The following is a 22,116-nucleotide window of genomic DNA, read 5'->3' on the forward strand; positions in this document are numbered from 1 at the left end:
TACCTATGGGAAACTTTACCCCGGAGGGACATTTCATTTTCAACCACAATCACCTCACCCCTCCACTGTTTTCTTATTTTAAGTTTTTTTTATTTTTCTCCTGTTTTTGTCTTCCTTCATTCTGACCCCTTACATGTCGCACTCGTCTGTCCATCCATCCATCCATCCATCCATCCATCCATCCATCGATCAATCCATTTACCTCCATCTATCCATCCTCTTGAGGAGATGGTCCAGACAACATTGCAGGTATATTTTTTCACAGTCACCTGTCTGTCTGTCTGTCTGTCTGTCTGTCTGTCTGTCTGTCTGTCTGTCTATCTGTCTGTCTGTCTGTCTGTCTGTCTGTCTGTCCATTTGCCTCTACCTGAAATAAAGAATGTAGAAGTGTGGGGACAGTGTGAACTGAACTCTCTAATAAATGCTTTCATACTTCTCCCCCCACATACAGGGCATTCTTAAAGTATTCAGACCCCTTGACCTTTTCCACATTTTGTTACGTTACAGCCTTATTCTAAAATGGATTCAATCATTTGTTCTGATCAATCTACACACAATACCCTATACTGACAAAGTGAAAAGAGGTTTTAAGAATTGTTTGAAAATGTATTCAAAATAAAATAACTGAAATACCTTATTTACATATGTATTCAGACCCTTTGCTATGATACTCGAAATTGAGCTCAGGTGCATCCTGTTTCCATTGATCATCCTTGAGATCCTAGATCATCCTTCTACAACTTGATTGGAGTCCACCTGTGGTAAATTCAATTGATTGGACATGATTTGGAAAGGCACACACCTGTCTATATAAGGACCCATGGTTGACAGTGCATGTCAGAGCAAAAACCAAGCCATGAGGTCAAAGGAATTGTGTGTAGAGCTCCAAGACAGGATTGTGTCAAGGCACAGATCTGGGGAAGGGTAGCAAAAAATGTCTGCAGCATTGAAGGTCCCCAAGAACACAGTGGCCTCCATCATTCTTAAATGGAAGAAGTTTGGACCCACCAAGACTCTTCTTAGGGCTGTCCGCCCGGCCAAACTGAGCAATCAAGGGAGCAGGGCCTTGGTCAGGGAGGTGACCAAGAACCTGATGGTCACTCTGACAGAGCTCCAGAGTTTCTCTGTGGAGATGGGAGAACCTTCCAGAAGGAGAACCATCTCAGCAACACTCCACCAATCAGGCCTTTATGGTAGAGTGACCAGACGGAAGCCACTCCTCAGTAAAAGGCACGACAGCCCGCTTGGAGTTTGCCAAAAGGCACCTTAAGGACTCTCAGACCATGAGAAACAAGATTCTCTGGTCTGATGGAACCAAGATTGAACTCTTTGGCCTGAATGCCAAGCGTCACGTCTGGAGGAAACCTGGCACCATCCCTATGGTGAAGCATGGTGGTGGCAGCATTGTGCTGTGGGGACGTTTTTTAGTGGCAGGGACTGGGAGACTAGTCAGGATCGAGGGAAAGACGAAAGGCAAAAAGTCAGAGAGATCCTTGATGAAAACCTGCTCCAGAGTGCTCAGAAACTCAGACTGGGGTGAATGTTCACCTTCCACCAGGACAATGACCCTAAGCACACAACCAAGTCAATGCAGGAGTGGCTTGGGGACAAGTCTCTGAATGTCCTTGAGTGGCCCAGCCAGAGCCCGGACTTGAACCCGATCAAACATCTCTGGAGAGCTGTGCAGCGACGCTCCCCAACCAACCTGACAGAGCTTGAGAGGATCTGCAGAGAAGAATGGGAGAAACTCCCCAAATACAGGTGTGCCAAGCTTGTAGCGTCATACCCAAGAAGACTCGAAGCTGTAATTGTGTTTTAACAAAGTACTGAGTGAAGGGTCTAAATAGTTATGTAAGTGTGATATTTCAACTTAATATTTTTAAAATTTGAAAGAAAAAATATTGAATATTGTTTATGCTTTTTCATTATGGCATATTGTGTGTAGGCTGCAACGTAACAAAATGTGGAAAAAGTGAAGAGGTCTGAATACTTTCCGAATGCACTTTTCATATTGTTTTCTTTCTCTGACCCGCTCTCCCGCTCCCTCTCTCTCTCTCTCACACACACACACACACACACACACACACACACACACACACACACACACACACACACACACACACACACACACACACACACACACACACACACACACACACACACACACACACACACACACACACACACACCTCTATAGTACCCCATACATGCATAAACATGTACCTTTAAGTGGTCTGAGTCAGTAACACTGTGTGTGTAATATGCAAGGGTCAGGCTCAGAGGTTGATGTCGTCTTGTCTCATGGTTCCTAAATGCGTTCCAAATAGCACCCTGTTTCCTATATATGTGCACAACTTGTGACCAGAGGTCTATGGGTTTCCCTATGGGCCCTTGTCAAAAGTAGTGCATTATGTAGGAAATAGGGTGTCATTTGGGCCACTGCCCCTGTCTCATTTCCCTGGTGGTGCTGACAGCAGGATTTATGTGCAAATTCACAATACTGCCTCCTCAGCAAGGAGTGTCTCTCTCTTTCACCTCCTCCTTGGCCTCCCCCCTGCCGTGCTTCTCTCTCTTCTCTCGGATGGACGCTACCAGTCAGGGGCCCCTCTCTATCCTCCTCTCCCCTCCCCCTGTGTTTGGCTCTTGGTTGGCTGTGACTGCGTCCCAAATGTCCTCCTATTGCCTGTGTAGTGCACTACTTTGGACCAGAGCCCCTAAGGATCACCATTGGGCTCTGGAGCTAGGAACAGCATTTCGCTACATTAGCAATAACATCTGCTAAACGTGTGTATAAAATTGGATTTGATTCAGTCAAAAGTAGTGCACTAAATAGGGAATAGGGAGGACATTTGTGACACGGGCGGTTGGCTGTGTCCCTCTATTTCTCGCCCTTGGTTTGTTATCAAGGCATCGTGTGGTGGCGCCACTCACTTGACTCCAATCCTCTGTATTCTCCTCTTGTATCTCAGTGTCTCGGTGCGTATGTTTTATTGCCTTTGGTCTTACAGTTCTGTAGCTAAATCTGGGTGACTTATCTGTCAACGGGGACAGTGGGTTTGATAGAGGGTTTGAACCAATATGCCAAGCAAAGTTAAAGAGGTGTTTCGTGAGAATATCCTATTTTCTGTGGAAGAGAGAGCGGTGTAGTTTGATGATCAGCCTCTAGCCTCTAAGTACGCCACCAGGTAGATTATGGCTACGTCACAAGTGGCACCGAATTCCCTATGTACGGTAGTGGGCCCTGGTCAAAAGTAGTGCACTATATTGGGAATAGGGTCCCATTTAAGACATTATACATCACTCACACAATGGATGCATAAAAGAATGTGCTTTATACTTTTAATGACTTTTTTATGTTCCATTCGTTTTAATGCATCTGGTGTATTCATGCATCTTTCATTTTGCCTGGTTTTCTCATACTTTTCTTTGGGGTCTAGATTAGTTTGTCATGTTTCAGTTTTTGGACTAACGCCGTCTCTTTCCCTCTTATCTCTCTTCTCTCTCCCTTCCTTTCTGCCTTTCTCTTTTTCTCCATCTTCTGTCCCTCTCCCTCTTTCTCTCTTTCCCTCTTCTGTCCCTCCCTCTTTCTTTCTTTCTCTCTTTCCCTCTTCTGTCCCTCTCCCTCTTTCTTTCTGTCTTTCTGTCTTTCTTTCTTTCTTTCTTTCTTTCTCTCTTTCCCTCTTCTGTCCCTCTCCCTCTTTCTTTCTGTCTTTCTGTCTGTCTGTCTGTCTTTCTTTCTTTCTTTCTTTCTTTCTTTCTCTCTCTCTCTCTCTCTCTCTCTCTCTCTCTCTCTCTCTCTCTCTCTCTCTCTCTCTCTCTCTCTCTCTCTCTCTCTCTCTCTCTCTCTCTTTCTCTCTTTCTCTCTTTCTCTCTCTCTCTCTCTCTTGCTCTCGCTCTCTCTCCTTCTCTCAGACCCCACTGCCATGTCGACCTCTTCGGGAGTGGACCATGCTGTGATTGGAGGAGTGGTGGCGGTCATCGTCTTCATCCTGCTCTGTCTGCTCATCGTCTTGGGCAGATACCTCATCAGACACAAAGGTGACCCTTGACCCTTACCATAACATATACCCCCACTCAAGAGGAGGCTCTTGGGTGGAGCTACAGGAGGACCGGCTCATTGTAATGGCTGGAATGGAATCAATGCAACAGTATCCTCCGATAGCTCTTACCACCAGCCTCCACTGCCCCACTCATCATCACTTCTCCTTCCCCTCCAAGACCACTGCTTTTCTAATTCAAGTGGAGTCATTGTAGTTATTTCACTATTTTTCCATCGTTCATTTTTCCCTCCACTGCTACTCTAGCCTGGTTACCAGTCTGTTTGTGCTAACATTCTGCTCCTTGCCACTCCTTGTCGTGGCAAACATGTTTGACATGTATGTTTGGGCATGTGACACAGAGTAAAAGGAGTGGAACGTAAGCCGGAAAATGGGTCTGTGTTTCAGGCTCCTGCTACTCTACTGCCAGTGATTCCAAACCCAGTGTTATCATTACAGAGATCCCACATTTAATTCTGTGGCTGTTATCACTCCACTCCAAGCCCATTGTGATAAAGCTACGTCTCTCCAGTCACACATCGCTTGTTCTTTAACCTTTAACCAGACCCTGCAGTCTGTCTGTGTCTGTATCCACAGGGACATACTGTATCTTACCCATGGCGCACACACTAAACACGCACGCACGCACACCCGCAGGCACGCGCACACCTCTGACCCACAGTCTGTCTGTGTCCACAGGGACATATCTTACCCACGAGGCCAAGGGCTCCGATGACGCTCCCGACGCCGACACGGCTATCATCAACGCCGAGGGCGGCCATTCCGGAGCGGAGGACAAGAAAGAGTACTTCATCTAGGGAGGGGTCGGGAGGGGGGAGAGGAACGCCTCCATTTGTCTTCACAAGCTTCAGTTCTTCACAGCAGCCAGAGGGGGAGGAGTAGGGGACAGACAGACAGGGAAATGGTGAAAAGGAAAGGGAATATCAGATCCAGAAGTACTGAGACTGACAGGAGACACAGAAAAGCTTCACCTGGTAGACCTGCATTGAAACCAGTGCGATTATTTGCACTTATATACATGACTTCCTCATGTCCACTGACACACACACACACACACACACACACACACACACACACACACACTACGCGTTACGTGTCACTGACACACTGTTACGAGACACACATCCTATCCACGCTCACATGAACATACAAACAGACACATGTACATGTAACAGGATCATGGTAATGCAAAGTGATGTTCGATTTCTTGATTTAAGAGGAAAAACACATGTTTTATACATGCATATACAGTACATATACATGTTTCATTAACATTCGACTGTCAGTGACACAAATGCAAAAATTGTACTCCACGTATTATTGCAAAAATGTCATTCGCATTCCAGCATGTTATGCTGAATTACAGTTTCAGAACCCCAAACACTGTCCCCCAGCTATTTATCCATACCACTCCACCCGCTCATCTGTCTTTCATGTTCCCTATTTTGTTCTCTCTATTCTTTCACTCCCCACATAGACTTCTACAGACCGGGACAGACTCTATATGACATTCTTCTGTTCAGAAATCTGTCTCAAAATCAATCAACAACAACCGCTGTGCATAACCTCTCTCTCTTTCCCGTCTCTCTCTGTCACACACACACAAACAAACAAACAGACAAACAGACAAACAGACAAAAGACAACCCCTATTCCCTACATAGTGCACTACTTTTGACCGGGGCCCGTTGTAACATGAAGGCAACAGAATCGAAACGCATGACAATACAATGCAACAGGGGTTCTCAAAGTATGAATATGACTAACAACGACAGATGAAACTCATTTCGGCCCGAGGGATCCGTGGGAATAAGTTTAGAGGGTGTAACACAGTACAATGTAATATTATGGACCCGTCAAATGTTTTTTTAAGTTTTTTTTTTTACATAAATGCACTGTAATTTAAGCTGTAAAACTGCTTAATTCTCTCTGACTCGTGTCAACGTCTGTAGAATCGCAGGATATTACGTTTAAAGCTGCACCAAACAAAAGATCTCTCTGCCCCGTGATGAAATGTGTAGAATTTCAAGAAATTAGCTTGCAATCTTGCGATGTTTTCTCTCCGATGCCAAGGGGCGGGCCTTTGAAATGTTGCTTTCCAGGGCCCCGAAAAATGGTTTGGTCCAGTCATGCACTGCCGAAGTAAAAGTCATCGTATGCTATATTTCTCTAACTCGAGTTGTGTTCTGATTATGAATTTGCTATCACAAAAAGGGATCCCCGGATACAATACGATACAGTACAACCCCTACACAGTCCCACACAACACACCCCATGCAAAAACAGCATCCCTGTACGGTCACAGTGCGGGATATCCGATATAAATATATAAATATATATATATATATAGCATTCTTTTTACTCAGAAAACAACAAAAAAACGGTTGGTGTGCTGTAAATACACTATCATTTTCTCTCTCTCTCTTTCTCGCCCCTCCTCTCTCTCTTTATCTCCTCCGCCTCCTACCCTACATCTCCCTCCGTCTGTTACTAACTGCCGTACAGTATATTATCTAAAGCCTGCCTGTTTTTACTAATGCTGAGTGAAAAATATCGATATCTCGGAAAATGTGTGTTGCAATGAAAACCTAAAAGTACGACAAATATTTGTATGAATTCTGTTTGGATCCTTCTGTTTTGATTGTTTTGTTCAGGTGTTTACTTACTATCAGTGTTAACAGTTTTCAGTGTCTGTTGGTCAGTCCAGGAGTTCATAAGGTTATGATTTAATTATGATTAGTGATTATGACTATCTATTTTCTTTATTTCGGTTGTTATCCCTGAGGGATACTGTAGTAGCTCTAATGAATATAATTATACCACATCGCTTCTATCCTGCTGCTACATTCTGGAATACTCTCTCTGGCCAACCACCAGCCAGTAAACGCATGCTGTAATGACATCACTTAATGTAAGAGGCTAATACAGTCACTGCACCTTTTAAAATGACATCATTCCCTGCAATCTAATAAAAGAGGCCAGCCAGGCTTGCAGGCAGCAGTTAACCAGGGTACAGTTCAGTGGGCAGGGCACTCTCTCTGCTTCAGGCATGCATACCGACACTGAACTTCATCTCTCTCTCTCTCTCTCTCTCTCTCTCTCTCTCTCTCTCTCTCTCTCTCTCTCTCTCTCTCTCTCTCTCTCTTTCTCTATCCACTCTCTTTGTCCCCTATCACTCTCTCTGCCCCCCCCCCTCGGCCCCCCTCTCTCTGTCCCCTCTACCTCTCTCTATAATTATCCCCCCCCCCCCTCTATCTCTCTGACCATCCTTCCATCTCTTTGACCTTTCTCTTCATTTTCTTAATCAGTCTCCCACACACACACTCAGAAAACACATTTAAATAACTTCATAGCTAGCTAGAGCATTACTAGATTTGCTCGTTCAGTGAGCTATTGTCCGATGCGACCGGCCAGCTCGCCAGCCTGACGTCTGGACCGGACACCAGGGGTCCATTCCTGTTGCTATTGTTATAGAATTGTTAATTTCGTCTGTGATAGTTTTGTACACCTATGGAATGATCAGGGACTGCTTCTATCTTATCCCCCATTGCCATTTTGCCACCGGGCTGCTGTGAATGGGAATAGCCATAGAGATAATATCTACACCATGGCCACTTCTGTGACTGCATGGCAGCAAAGTTGAGCCCTCTATCCAGCTCTATGCGACCTCTATGGGAGTAGGTAATCTAGTGAGTCTGCTGTCGTAATAAGCTATGGTATACAGCCTCTCCGGGGAGAGAAAGAGATGTCTGCAGACGAAAGGGGAGCGTGGTGTCAGTCACATGTGTTTATTTATCTCGCTCACTTTTTTAAGAGAGGATAGTTTCCATTTGGTGAGTTGCATTTTTCCAAGTAATCCCAATCTTACGTAACCTTTGACCTTTCAACTGATGACGAGTTGGAACCAGGAATGTCTGTCTACTCCACAGAAACTAAGGATAATAGTAGGCCTACTTACTGTATGTTTCGTAACTGGACCTGTAATTGCGCATATCTATCGTCCTGTCCTAGCTGTAGAAGTTATGTGATCGCATGAAATGGCTGCATGAGAAAAGAAGGTGGAACATACTATAGCTTTGACCAAACATGAGAACATGAAAACCGTTGTTGACAAGCCCCTATATGAGACGACCAACCGACTGATGGAGGTGTTTAATGGCTTGTCCATAGAATTAGAATCATTCTAGCCATATGGGCTTTCCCTACTCCCCAGTCTGCAGACATCTATTATATTCTAGAACACTCCACGCTTTAGAACGCGTTGCATTTGTGCGCAGTTACAGCTTTCTGCCACCAGGTGTCAGTGACGAGCAGCTGTTTTTCTTGCTTTGGGCCACACTGTCTTACCCCAATCACCTGTCCTCCTTTCTGCTCTCTTTTCTGTACCATTGTTGGGGGAATGCTCTTTCTCCACTGCTCTCTCTCTCTCTTCTTATTTTGTAGTATGTTATCTTAAAGAATACATTTCAAAATAATGTTTATTTTTCAAAGAAAGGTGTGCATACTTTTAAATGTATTACTTTCAATTCAATTGATAATCTTTTTTTCTCTTTTTTTTCTCATAAATAGATGTTCAATATTTGAAGGTTAGAGCGTAGTTTGGCGTATCTTATTGTTTCGACAGTCCACCATTTTTATATAATTTCATGTATATAGTGTTGCCTTTACTGGTTATTTTTACAAGCACACTGATACACACACTCACACACATGTGCATGAGGTACATGTAGTCTGTGACTACAGTGTGTTTGTGCGTGCCTGTGTGTGCCTGTGTGTGTGTGTGTGTGTGTGTGTGTGTGTGTGTGTGTGTGTGTGTGTGTGTGTGTGTGTGTGTGTGTGTGTGTGTGTGTGTGTGTGTGTGTGTGTGTGGTGTGTATAATGATTGACCCAAACAGACTTTGGAGACACTGGATGCGTCCCAAATGGCACCCTATTCCCTATGTACTGCACTACTTTTGACCAGGCCTCATAGCCATTCCCATAGGACTATGATCAAAAGTAGTGCGCTATATAGAAAATAGGGTGCCATTTGAGGACGTAGACACTATCTGTGTTATTTTCCACAAAATATTATTTTAATGACGAGTTTACTTTGTTAGCGTTCTTTTTGGATGATAAGTCTTCCTTTTGAATAACTATCCATATCACATGGGAATAGTGCTGTCATGGATGTTACCTAATTTGTATTATTGCTAATGATGTCATCAAGGCGGGACTGCACTATGGTGATGATGTCATAATGCTGAGTTCTGTCTCCGTTGGCTGTTCTGATCTGTTCATACAGTATTAGCTTTTTTGTTACTATACCGATTCAGTTGTTGACTTCAAATAAACATGCATTTGGGTTAACTTCACTTTGTCATTATAATTACTATCTATCCTCTTATCACACTTGTTGTGTAACCAACGGCTGTGTCTTGTCAGTCACAATCATTTTGCATTCAAATGTTATGGAAGCTCGTGGAATCCTCACAATTGATGTTGCATTGTGTCCCAAATTACACCCTATTCCCTATATAGTGCACTACTTTTGACCGGAGCCTATTGGGCTCTTAGTACACTCACTATAAGGTGTCATTTGGGACAGGCCCATCTGTCTCCTTGGCTTCACAATGGATATTCACCTGAACAACTAATTATAGACAGATTTCCTGTGAGGAATGGTACTGCAGAGGATGACCGACAAACAGGGCTTACCTAACTACACATTCCAATGTATTGTATTTATGGTCTGCTCAGCTACACATGCCAATGTCTTGTATGGATTGTTTTACCTACACGGGCGGAAGTTAGCCCAGCGGTTAAGAGTGTTGGGCCAGTAAATGAAAGGTTGTTGGTTTCAATCCCTGAGTCAACAATTTTGTATTTTTTTTTATACACTACTGTTCAAGAGTTTGGGGTCACTTAGACATGTCCTTGTTTGAAAGAAAAACACATTTTTTGTCCATTAAAATAACATCAAATTGATCAGAAATACAGTGTAGACATTATTAATGTTGTAAATGACTATTGTAGCTGGAAACGGCAGATTTTTAATGGGATATCTCCGTAGGCGTACAGAGGCCCATTATCAGCAACCATCACTCCTTTGTTCCAATAGCAGGTTGTGTTAGCTAATCCAAGTTTATCATTTTAAAAGGCTAATTGATCATTAGAAAACCCTTTTGCAAAGATGTTAGCACAGCTGAAAACTGTTGTTCTGATTAACGAAGAAATAAAACTGGCCTTCTTCAGACTAGTTGAGTATCTGGAGCATCAGCATTTGTGGGTTCGATTACAGGGTCAAAATGGCCAGAAACAAAGACCTTTCTTCTGAAACTCGTCAGCCTATTCTTGTTCTCAGAAATGAAGGCTATTCCATGCGAAGAAGTTGCCAAGAAACTAAAGATCTGGTACAACGCTGTGTACTACTCCCTTCACAGAACAGTGCAAACTGGCTCTAACCAGAATAAAAATAACATCTGCTAAATGATGTAAACATGCAATTGTATGTATGGGTCTACCTCCCTACACATGCCTTTGTATGAATAGGACATAGAAATTGATAGAGGACTCATCTTTATATCTGTGCTGTTATAGCGTCTATGACAGCATGGCCAGCGCCATTGAGGCTACAACCCGCAAGAATCACCACCCAGTTGACTACTTGTGGAAGCCCTCCATGGCTCTTCCCATGCTAAAATGGCCTTTTGGTCACTAGAGGGTTGTATCATTTTCTATGGTATGGGCCTACATATAGTACATATGCCAATTAATTGTACGTATGGCATGTAGGAAAGAAACCAACAGAGGGCAGTATTGTTCATTAAAGCACCCACCGAGTGATTCACGCTCCCTTTACCACTCTCTATCTTTCTCTCTCTGTCCCTCCGTCTCTCTCTATCTGTCTCCCTTCGTCTGTCTCTTTCTGCCTGTTTGGGGGAGCATCTGAGGTACTACCTGAAAGTACATAGTCAATGTAGCCAAGTCCTGAAAAAAAATGATGTGCCACAATTCTTTAATCCTCATAAAGTATCTTTTTCAAAGTTCTTTATGATCAGGCGAAATATTACATGTGTGAGTGAGTGACTTTATACCTAAAATTACATCACTGGGGCCAAGCTTCCTACCATCCAGGACCTCTATACCAGGCGGTGTCAGAGGAAGGCCCAAAAAATTGTCAAAGAATCCAGCCACCCTAGTCATAGGCTGTTCTCTCTGCTACCGCACGGCAAGCGGTACCAGAGTGCCAAGTCTAGGTCCAAGAGGCTTCTAAACAGCTTCTACCCCCAAGCCATAAGACTACTGAACATGTAATCAAATGGCTACCCAGGCTACTTGCCCCGCCCCCTCTTTTACGCTGCTGCTACTCTCTGTTATTATCGATGCATGTCACTTTAATAACTCTACCCTACATGTATATATTACCTCAATTACCTCGACTCACTAGTGCCACCGCACATTTACTCTGTACCGGTACCCCCTGTTTATAGCCTCGCTATTGTTATTTTACTGCTAATCTTGAATTATTTGTTACTTTATTTCTTATTTTTGTAGGTATTTTTCTTAAAACAGCATTATTGGTTAAGGGCTTGTGAGTAAGCATTTCACTGTAAGGTTTACACCTGTTGTATTCGGCGCATGTGACAAATATGGCTTTTGACAGAGTAGACTAAAACCTATATGGGGTATATCGTGGAAAGCACATAGGCCTACCTGTCCCCAATGGAGATTTTAGCATATATGTAAATCTTGGTTGGGCAAACTCCCCCCCCCCCCCCCCCCCCCCCCCCCCAAATGTTTGATGCATGCCAGCAAAGCCACAGCCTCATTTACTGCCTTTTTAAAAAACATAGCTGACTTTGGCTGACTTTCTTAAACAAATGTGGTTTCTACTGACAATTGAGATGTACAAACTATGGCATAAGGGGACAATGAGCGGATAAGAGGCAATCCGTAATTTCGATTAAGATATTTAATGAGCAAGCTAGGACGGACGTAGTCAATATAACTATTTGTTCAGCACTTTTGAAATGGACAGGGACAGAATTCAAAACATGGGCCGTTCTTAAAGTATTCTCCCTGTAGACCAAGTCAGAACCGTAGAATAAAGAAAGCGGGCATATTAGCAGACAATGAAAGCTCTTACAATATTCGATGATTACATTTCTCTAAAACAGGCTGTAGGCTACATGTGCACCACCAAGTCAGAACAGTAGACTAAGTTATGTGGGAGAAAGGGACCAAATTATTAGGGTGAGGCACATGGGCTACTAACAGCTTACTACACAACATACACTTAGTATTACTTTCTTAGCTATAGTATATTGCCAGCAGCATACCACCCTGCATACCACTGCTGGCTTGCTTCTGAAGCTAAGCAGGGTTGGTCCTGGTCAGTCCCTGGATGGGAGACCAGATGCTGCTGGAAGTGGTGTTGGAGGGCCAGTAGGAGGCACTCTTTCCTCTGGTCTAAAAAAAAATATCCCAATGCCCCAGGGCAGTGATTGGGGACACTGCCCTGTGTAGGGTGCCGTCTTTCGGATGGGACGTTAAACGGGTGTCCTGACTCTCTGAGGTCATTAAAGATCCCATGGCACTTATTGTAAGAGTAGGGGTGTTAACCCCGGTGTCCTGGCTAAATTCCCAATCTGGCCCTCAAACCATCATGGTCACCTAATAATCCCCAGTTTACAATTGGCTCATTCATCCCCCTCCTCTCCCCTGTAACTATTCCCCAGGTTGTTGCTGCAAATGAGAATGTGTTCTCAGTCAACTTACCTGGTAAAATAACGATTAAAAAAAAAATATATATATATACATCTCCCTGGCACAATACATCATTTATGCAGCAGCATACAAGACATTTTTGGACTCACCTTGTTGTGCTTTGCTCACTTGAACAGGAAGGTGGCACGGCAGTCCTTCTCGCGGGCACATTTTGTCATCAAACTTTGTCATCAAAGTCTGGCATTCTCTGGATTTATTGTGCTTTCAAGACAACTGGGAATTAGTAAAAAAACAAGGTTGAATCATGACGTCAGTGATCTTCAGATTGGAGCTCTTAGGACGAGGCCAGAGGATGACCGTTCAAAACGTATTTTCCCAGTCAGAGCTCATTTTTTTCTCAGAGTTGCCAGTTGTCTTGAACTCACAGCAGTCTGAGATTTCCCAGTTCTGAGATTCCAGTTGTTTTCAACGTGGCAGAAGCAGTGGCGATCTTAGCATGTACATCCTGGTGGGGCAAAAATATATATATGTTTTATGCATGCCAGCAAAGCCACTACACAACACAACACAATACTAAACAATACATTCATTGCACTGTACCAGTTACAAACGGTGTCCACAAACTGTTAAGGCCTACATAAAGCTGTCCCAACAGCAGAGCTTTCTTTCCATCACCATGGAGTGAATCCCTACCACTGCTACACCTGGCTATCAGCGGAGCCTCGTCTGGCAGCGAAAGAGTTCATTCAGTTGTTTTGAATGTGGCAGAAGTCATGCTGGATTGACAGCATGGCCAATGTATTCAACCTTTCTTTTATGGCCCATTTTGTTGAATGTTTATCATTTTATGCTTGGAAAAGAGACCCTTAAACTCAGACTTGGACCACACACCCACTCCACTGAATAGCAGGCCAGTGATTGCTCTGCAACGCTTGTAGTTTACCACTGATTCCTTCCAAACCACTCATTGTTGAATTTGCGATTTCCAACTTCTTGTTTAATGTTTATGTCCAATGGTTGATGAGCACCGATACGTTTTATCTATAATTTCTCCTCATTACGACAAGGGTTGAAAAGGATTTTGCCATGTTGATGACTGCTTGTCTAGCTTGCTAGCTAAGATTTTGAAAGTATGATGTTGACATGATCAGTCCAATCAAAGCTACAGTAGATATAAGGTGATTTGACATCATTTGATCTGTGGCCAATGACCTTGAGCCTTCTTGGATGGGCACTTCTAATGTAAATCTATGGCAGCACCCAAGGGGCTTGAATTTTGGAGTTCTCCATGTAGATTTCCCGGTGACGTAGTGTCCCCATGAGTGACAGAACACTGAGCCAATCACGGCGCAACCAGAGAACATTACCAACCCCTACCCTCTGTATTTTCCACTGGCTGCCCCACCATCACAGAAAGCACCGAGCTAGGCTGAAACACCTGCATTTTGGAGCTGCCTTACTCAAGAAAGCAAAAAAGAGACCATGTTTGTATGCAGCTCAATTATGTTTTTTGTTGTTGTTTTTTTTTTACATTGTTTGCAAACTGATATGTGAAACGTATTAATGCCAAATTAACATGCAAAACAGGCAACAGCAAACAACAATATATATATATATATTTTGCTAAACAGGTGGGCCTCAAAACAGGTAGGATTCTGCCCCCACCTGCCCTGAATGATGGGTAGCCACTGCACGTATCACTGATGACAGACAATAATAATAAACTGTTTGAAGGGCACCGGGCAATAATGGACATTCGTGAAAGAGGATAACTGAGTCTGATGTCCAGGCTACAGTGTGCAATTCCCCAAGTCAACTCTTACAGAAGCGCCATTCCCCGCTTGCAGAGTAAAAACACTGTGGCTTTTTGAAGTAGGAGGTTCGTTCTCTGTTGATTCTGTGTAGAGGTAGCAAGAAGAAAAAGCAAGAGGAATTCGCTCTTAAATGAGTGAAAATACGGATCGGCGCTGTACAGCAGCCAGAGTAAAGAGGCTGAGATCGAAGGGAAGAAAATGAGAAACAAGTGGGGATAGCACAAAAATAAGGAAAAGCCAAGGGGGCACGCGAACCGGAGACGAAGCAAAACCGCTGCAATTGACGATCAACGGATTACAACATTATTCCCGTTGTTGGCGAGTAAACTATTTTCTAGAGGGAATTGATGCTGTCTTTACAGAGTAGAACAGACTTTGCCAAGGTGATTTTGAATGCACTCGGCTGAATCATGCTGAGGCTGTGGATAATAACTTTGACTATCAGTTTTAACAAAGGTGAGGAGAACTGAAGCCCGCTGGTCAACTGCTTGCATTTGTACGTATTCTGTTTCTATCCAATGGAAGCAGAAGGAAAATAGTAAAAGTGATTTTTTTATGTATCTATCTTCTCATCCGTCTTTCCATAGCCTACCTCTTTGGCCACTGAATACTGTGTGTGTTTCACATTCCATGTTTTAGCCGTTTTGCATTTTATCTTGTTCTTTGTAGCTCAGTTAGAGAGAGCATGGCTCTTGTAAAGCCAGGGTAGTGGTGGCTTTTGGTAAAAGCGTCTGGTAAATTGCATGTGTAATATTATCCTGGAATAGCTTTATTTGACAGTAGTTCATGATGGGAACGGAGACATTATTCGTGGTCTCCCTGAAAACATGGTATGAGAAACGGAGAAATCAGAATAGTGACATTCGGGTTCATATTTCCACAATTACGAGTTCAAGCAGCCTTGACCAGGCGCAGAGAGTGAGAGAGATCAGCTCAACTGTATGTAGGCTATTGGTTTGATCGGACCATTGTAATGCATTAATCAAAATGATTCACACAGCTAAATGTATATGGCCCAGCAATATGCTTTAGCCCTATATCAAGGGAGAACTGTAAAACGCACATATTACTAGGCTACTCAATGCACATGGTGTGCCAGAGAGAGATTGATTGAACCAATAGTGTGCAATTGCAGCCCGTAATTCGGGGCGTTCCTGCATGTCGGCATTCGTGCACCTGCAGGAACGACCCCCTCGAACATCCCATTGGTTCCTTCATGAACACCCGCCCCGCTTGTGTGACGCTTTTGAATGTGGCTCAGTAACAGGGGCGAAATTATATGACATTTTTTACTGGTATGGGACAACCTTAGTGCCCCATGCATTTTTTTTATACTACAACAATTACAGGGTAGCTTACTCTGCTGACACTGACAAACATATCAATACAAATATGTTGTCGGATCCATATAATTGGCCTACGAGAAGGGGAGACACAAATACAATTAAGAATTTTGATAACCAAAATACAGATTTTTATTTTATTTAACTAGGCAAGTCAGTTAAGAACAATTTCTTATATACAATGACGGCCTACCCCGGCAAAACCTGGACAACGCTGGGCCAGTTGTGCCCCGCCCTATGGGACTCCCAATCACGGCCGGGTGTGATACAGCCTGGATTCGAACCAGGGTGTCTGTAGTGACGTCTCAAGCACGGAGATGCAGTGCCTTAGACCGCTGTGGCACTCTGGATCCTCTTCATTGTCTTCTCTTTACAGCAATAGCCATTTGCTTTCCAAACAGTTTATGCACAACTGTGTTTTCAAATATTGCGATACGCCTGGCTGGGTCTCTCTGCTTTTCACTAACAATCGCAACTCAACAATCATCGATTTGGTAATTTCAACGCGCACTGCACAAATTGCGGGCCCTTCCGACTGTAGGCTATGCGATTTGAAAACGGTTGTTTTTTGGGACGCTAATGATCCTCTGTGGTTAAGTCATGCTTTCTGGTGTCGTAGCCTATTTTGAATTATTTTATTTATTTCTGTATAGACAGGAGTAAGCTAAGTAGGCTATATAATTTGGCCAATTTAATAACATTTACTTTAGAGAAAGCTTCCCCTAGCCTTATGGACACGCCGCCTAATGATGCATAAACACAACCAGTCATAATGTTTTCATCTGATTGTCAAACAATCACTTAACAAAGGCACTCCTGTAGGCTACCCGCACACATTCGTTCATTCACAAAGTAATTTCAGCATCCAAACCGCAACAGTTCACTATGCATCCCCAGTTTGATGAATGGAAAGAGACATCTGTTACAAAACACCTACGTGGATTGCAATGATATTCTGCTTACACTTGTAGCCTGGGTTGATGCATCCACTTTTGTCAACGTCCGCCTCGCTCTCGGCCACTCATCTCCGACCTTGTCTGCGAGCTCTCGGCCACCCTCAAACCACAATGCAATTTGGAGCGTATTACCAACCTGTTTCCAGGTAGTTCACTATTTTTTCATGCGGCTGACATGCAGTAATGTTAAATAGTGGTGTAATAGCCTATAGTTTTTTGGGCATGTTGTATTAAATGTGATAGGCTCACGTTTTACTGACACGGTGCACCTCCACTATTTATTTTGCTGGGACGCCGTACCGCCTGGTCAAACACCTGCCCTCACCGTTGAACTTGTTTGGGATAGGCTGGCAGCATTTTCACTTTTGGATGAATAGCATGCCCAGAGTGAACTTTCTCCTAATCAGTCCCAAATGCTAATATATGCATAGTATTATTAGTATTGGATAGAAAACACCCTGAAGTTTCTAAAACTGTTTGAATGATGCCTGTGAGTATAACAGAACTCATATGGCAGGCAAAAACCTGAGAAAAATCCAAACAGGAAGTGGGAAATTTGAGGTTTGTAGTTTTTGAACTCACCCCTATCGAATACACAGTGGGATATGGGTTATTTTTCACTTCCTAAGGCTTCCACTAGATGTCAACCGTCTTTAGAACGTGGTTTCAGGCTGCTCTTGTGAAGTGGGAGCGAATGAGAGCTGTTTTACTAAGGGGTCTGCCTACAGCCTCGTTCTCAGTCATGCGCTTTCACTTGAGAGGTTGCTCTCGTTCCAGTGCATTTCTACAGTCAATTGAATTCTCCGCTTGGAACAGTATTGAACTTTTATGAAAAAACATCCTAAAGATTGATTCTATACTTAGTTTGACAAGTTTCTTCGATCTGTAATATAACTTTTTGAACGTTTCGTCCGAATGGACCAGATCGTGCTTTTGGATTGTTTACCAAACTCCCTAACAAAAGAAGCTATTGGACATAAATGGACATAAATGATGGACATTATCGAACAAAACAAGCATTTATTGTGGAACTGCGATTCCTGGGAGTGCATTCTGATGAAGATCATCAAAGGTAAGTGAATATTTATATTTGAATAATGTTGACTACCCAACATAGCGGATATTTCTCTGGCTGGTTTGGGCTCTGAGCGCCGTTCTCAGATTATGCTTTTTCCGCAAAGTTTTTTTGAAATCTGACACAGCGGTTGCATTAAGGAGAAGTGTATCTAAAGTTTCATGTATAATAGCTGTATTTTCATCAACATTTTATTATGAGAATTTCTGTGAATTCATGTGGCTCTCTGCAATATCACTACATGTTTTGGAACTACTGAATCTAACACGCCAATGTAAAATAAGATTTTTGGATATAAATATGAACTTTACTGAGCAAAACATACATGTATTGTGTAACATCAAGTCCTATGAGTGTCATCTGATGAAGATCATCAAAGGTTAGTGATTCATTTTATCTCTATTTGTGCTTTTTGTGACTCCTCTCTTTGGCGGGAAAAATGGCTGGGTTTATCTGTGACTTGGTGGTTACCTAACATAATCGTTTTTGGAGCGTTCGCTGTAAAGCATTTTTGAAATCAGACACTGTGGCTGGATTAATGAGAATTGTATCTTTTACAATGGTGCCTAATACTTGTATGTTTCAGAAATTTGATTTATGAGATTTCTGTTGTTTTGTATTTGGCGCCCTGCAATTTTATTGGCTGTTGGCGAGCGGAACCCCAGTCCTAGACAGGTTAATACTTAGCGACACCGTGGGCTACCAGTGCTAGCTTGCTAGGTAGCTAGCTAGCACACGGTGTTGCCCCCGCCTCCTGTGTAACGGAGAAAACCGTGCATGACAGACGGAAGTGAAGGACACTGTATATCGGTAGTCCCCACCTCCTGCTAGCGCAGCGGACCGGAGGTTAGGGCAACACTGTGTACTAGCTACCTTGGTAGTTAGCGACACCATGTGCTAGCTATCTTGGTGTCTCCCTCGCCTCCTGCCTGCTGTGTACCGGGGTCCTCCTCAGGACTATCTGGCTAAGCTAAACACCTGCCCTCGCCATCGATAACAGAACTGAGGGAAAACAGTGCCCAAATGTGGGGTTTGTCGGCGGGTGGCATCCAACATTATTGTGCATTAATGCCACATATGTAGGTACTGAAGCGCCCTCGCCTCCCGCCTGTCCTAACTAAGAAATGGACCAATAGAAGTATAAAAGAGTTCCTGCAAATGCAGGAAAGCCCACATGCAGGAACGCACCGAATCGCGGGTCACAATTGCACCCTTCTTGAATGAACATGGGCAATTAGAACTGGAAAAACTCCAGCCCGATTAGAATGTAACATGAGTCACCAGATCTCTCTGCGTTTGGCATGGACACGTAGCCTATAGTGTGCGTAGCCTATAGTCATGTCTCTCCCTTTCAGCATGTAGTCCCTCAAGACATGGTTTGCCTCCGGCAATGTAACAGTGTTGCTAATAGGCCTATGTTGCTCCAAGGTCGGGGATATCCGAGAATACTCAGCATTCAGGTAGTCTCGCCTGCACTTGCCTCGAGACAGACGACAAGCAAATGAATGAAATAGTTCACCTTTTTAGGTGAAAATACATTTCTCAACAAGGATTACTGAATGAAATGCCTCCTATGTTACCACGGCACCGCCGTTGATCGATTATCCCTGTCCACCGTGTCCAGCACCGTTTCTGTAGCGATGAAAATGTCAATCGAAACGTCATGGCGCTCGATAGCAGCTCCAAAGACTGCTTTGATTAATGTTGGCGTTAGGCTCGGTTCTGTGAGCGGGATCTGTTTAATTATGGCCATTCGTTCTCTCCTGTCTGTGCAGTTGGATCTGCTAATCACTGGTTGTTGAGGAGAGCTCCATTTGGTGCGCGTGCAACGTACCTGCCTAGTCTGCACCTGAGAGTACACCACTCGCCGGTCCTGTTCCGTATTGATACAAATACCAAATATCGTGCAACGCATCTATTGCATCAGCCATTCATGCAGCTTTATTCAGTTATGATTACACTATCACTAGCCTACCCATAACAAACACAATGGCAAAGGCATGTAATACTATACGAACAAATGAGTCTGCGATGTTTACAGTCCTATGCCACTACTATTCGTTGTTGATCTCAGTCAGTCAGTCAACACTCCTTCCTTACTGACTGTAATAGCGTGTGAAGTGATGTCTTATTGATTGTTGTGTGGAGTTGTGTGTGTGTGTGTTGGTTGGTTTCGAATGGCTGTAATTATAGGCGTTGTGTGGTAGTGTGCGTCCCCTATATAGTGTACTACTTTTGAATAGGGGCTATGTAGGTAAAAAAATATATATGTATATATTATTTTCAAGTTTTTTAAAACGAGTTTATACACTGATACCATAAAATAGTGATTTTAAGTTAGGTCTCTCAAGTGAACTAGTGTTAGCCAAGTCTTTACCTTGTCAAAATGGGAATATCTAAGTAGTGACCCAAAAGAGTAAATACTACAAAACAATATTGATCCCCTGTCTCCTCTCTTTCGCCCTATCCCTGTCTCTTCCTCTCTCTCTCTCTTTCACCCCATCCCTGTCTCTTCCTCTCTCTCTCTCTCTTTCACCCCATCCCTGTCTCTTCCTCTCTCTCTCTCTCTCTCTTTCTCCCCATCCCTGTCTCTTCCTCTCTCTCTCTCTCTCTCTTTCTCCCCATACCTGTCCCTTCCTCTCTCTCTCTCTCTTTCTCCCCATCCCTGTCTCTGTCTCTATTTCTCTCTCTCTTTCTCCCCATCCCTGTCTCTTCCTCTCTCTCTCTCTCTCTCTCTCTCTCTCTCCCCATCCCTGTCTCTTCCTCCCTCTCTCTCTCTCTCTCTCTCTCTCTCTCTCTCTCTCTCTCTCTCTCTCTCTCTCTCTCTCTCTCTCTCTCTCTCTCTCTCTCTCTCTCTCTCTCTCTCTCTCTCTCTCTCTCTCTCCCCATCCCTGTCTCTGTCTCTATTTCTCTCTCTCTTTCTCCCCATCCCTGTCTCTGTCTCTATTTCTCTCTCTCTTTCTCCCCATCCCTGTCTCTTCCTCTCTCTCTCTCTCTCTCTCTCTCTCTCTCCCCATCCCTGTCTCTTCCTCTCTCTCTTTCTCTCTCCCCATCCCTGTCTCTTCCTCTCTCTCTCTCTCTCTCTCTCTCTCTCCCCATCCCTGTCTCTTCCTCTCTCTTTCTCTCTCCCCATCCCTGTCTCTTCCTCTCTCTCTTTCTCCCCATCCCTGTCTCTTCCCCTCTCTCTCTCTCTCCCTCCCCATCCCTGTCTCTTCCTCTCTCTCTTTCTCTCTCCCCATCCCTGTCTCTTCCTCTCTCTCTTTCATCCCATCCCTGTCTCTTCCTCTCTCTCTTTCTCCCCATCCCTGTCTCTGTCTCTATTTCTCTCTCTCTCTTTCTCCCCATCCCTGTCTCTGTCTCTATTTCTCTCTCTCTCTTTCTCCCCATCCCTGTCTCTTCCTCTCTCGCTCTTTCTCCTCATCCCTGTCTCTTCCTCTCTCTCTCTCTCGCTCTCTTTCTCCCTTTCTCTCTCTCTCTTTCTCCCTTTCTCTCAATTCAATTCAAGGGGCTTTATTGGCATGGGAAACATGTGTTAACATTGCCAAAGCAAGTGAGGTAGATAATTTGTATTGTTTATTTCACTTTTGTATATTAACAGTAAACATTACACCTACAGAAGTTTCAAAACAATAAAGACATTACATATGTCATATTATGTGTATATATACAGTGTTGTACAAATGGTTAAAGTACACAAGGGAAAATAAATAAGCATAAATATGGGTTATATTTACAATGGTGTTTGTTCTTCACTGGTTGCCCTTTTCTTGTGGCAACAGGTCACAAATCTTGCTGCTGTGATGGCACACTGTGGAATTTCACAGGGAGTTTATAAAAATTTGGTTTGTTTTCAAATTTTTTGTGGATCTGTGTAATCTGAGGGAAATATGTGTCTCTAATATGGTCATACATTGGGCAGGAGGTTAGGAAGTGCAGCTCAGTTTCCACCTCATTTTGTGGGCAGTGTGCACATAGCCTGTCTTCTCTTGAGCCATGTCTGCCTACGGTGGTCTTTCTCAATAGCAAGGCTATGCTCACTGAGTCTGTACATAGTCAAAGCTTTCCTTAAGTTTGGGTCAGTCACAGTGGTCAGGTATTCTGCCATTGTGTACTCTCTGTTTAGGGCCAAATAGCATTCTAGTTTGCTCTGTTTTTTGTTAAT

At 43.6% G+C, this 22,116-nt stretch overlaps 2 protein-coding genes across 2 annotated transcripts in view; both read left to right on the top strand.

The window, feature by feature from the left end:
- The window catches only part of LOC129824461 (cell adhesion molecule 3-like), a 54,861-nt gene extending 45,455 nt beyond the window's left edge, over positions 1 to 9,406 (top strand). The window contains exons 9-10 of the mRNA XM_055884151.1: positions 3,913 to 4,038; positions 4,737 to 9,406. Coding sequence (XP_055740126.1) covers positions 3,913 to 4,038; positions 4,737 to 4,855 — 245 coding nt within the window. The 3' untranslated portion in view covers positions 4,856 to 9,406. The remainder of the gene's footprint in view (positions 1 to 3,912; positions 4,039 to 4,736) is intronic.
- Positions 9,407 to 14,420: 5,014 nt separating this feature from the next.
- LOC129824462 (kin of IRRE-like protein 1) overlaps positions 14,421 to 22,116 on the top strand; it is a 104,076-nt gene continuing 96,380 nt past the window's right edge. The window contains exon 1 of the mRNA XM_055884152.1: positions 14,421 to 15,036. Within this exon, the coding sequence (XP_055740127.1) occupies positions 14,991 to 15,036 (46 nt within the window). The 5' untranslated portion in view covers positions 14,421 to 14,990. The remainder of the gene's footprint in view (positions 15,037 to 22,116) is intronic.

Source organism: Salvelinus fontinalis, chromosome 26 (genome assembly GCF_029448725.1).
Source record: "Salvelinus fontinalis isolate EN_2023a chromosome 26, ASM2944872v1, whole genome shotgun sequence".
In the NCBI taxonomy this organism is placed as follows: domain Eukaryota; kingdom Metazoa; phylum Chordata; class Actinopteri; order Salmoniformes; family Salmonidae; genus Salvelinus; species Salvelinus fontinalis.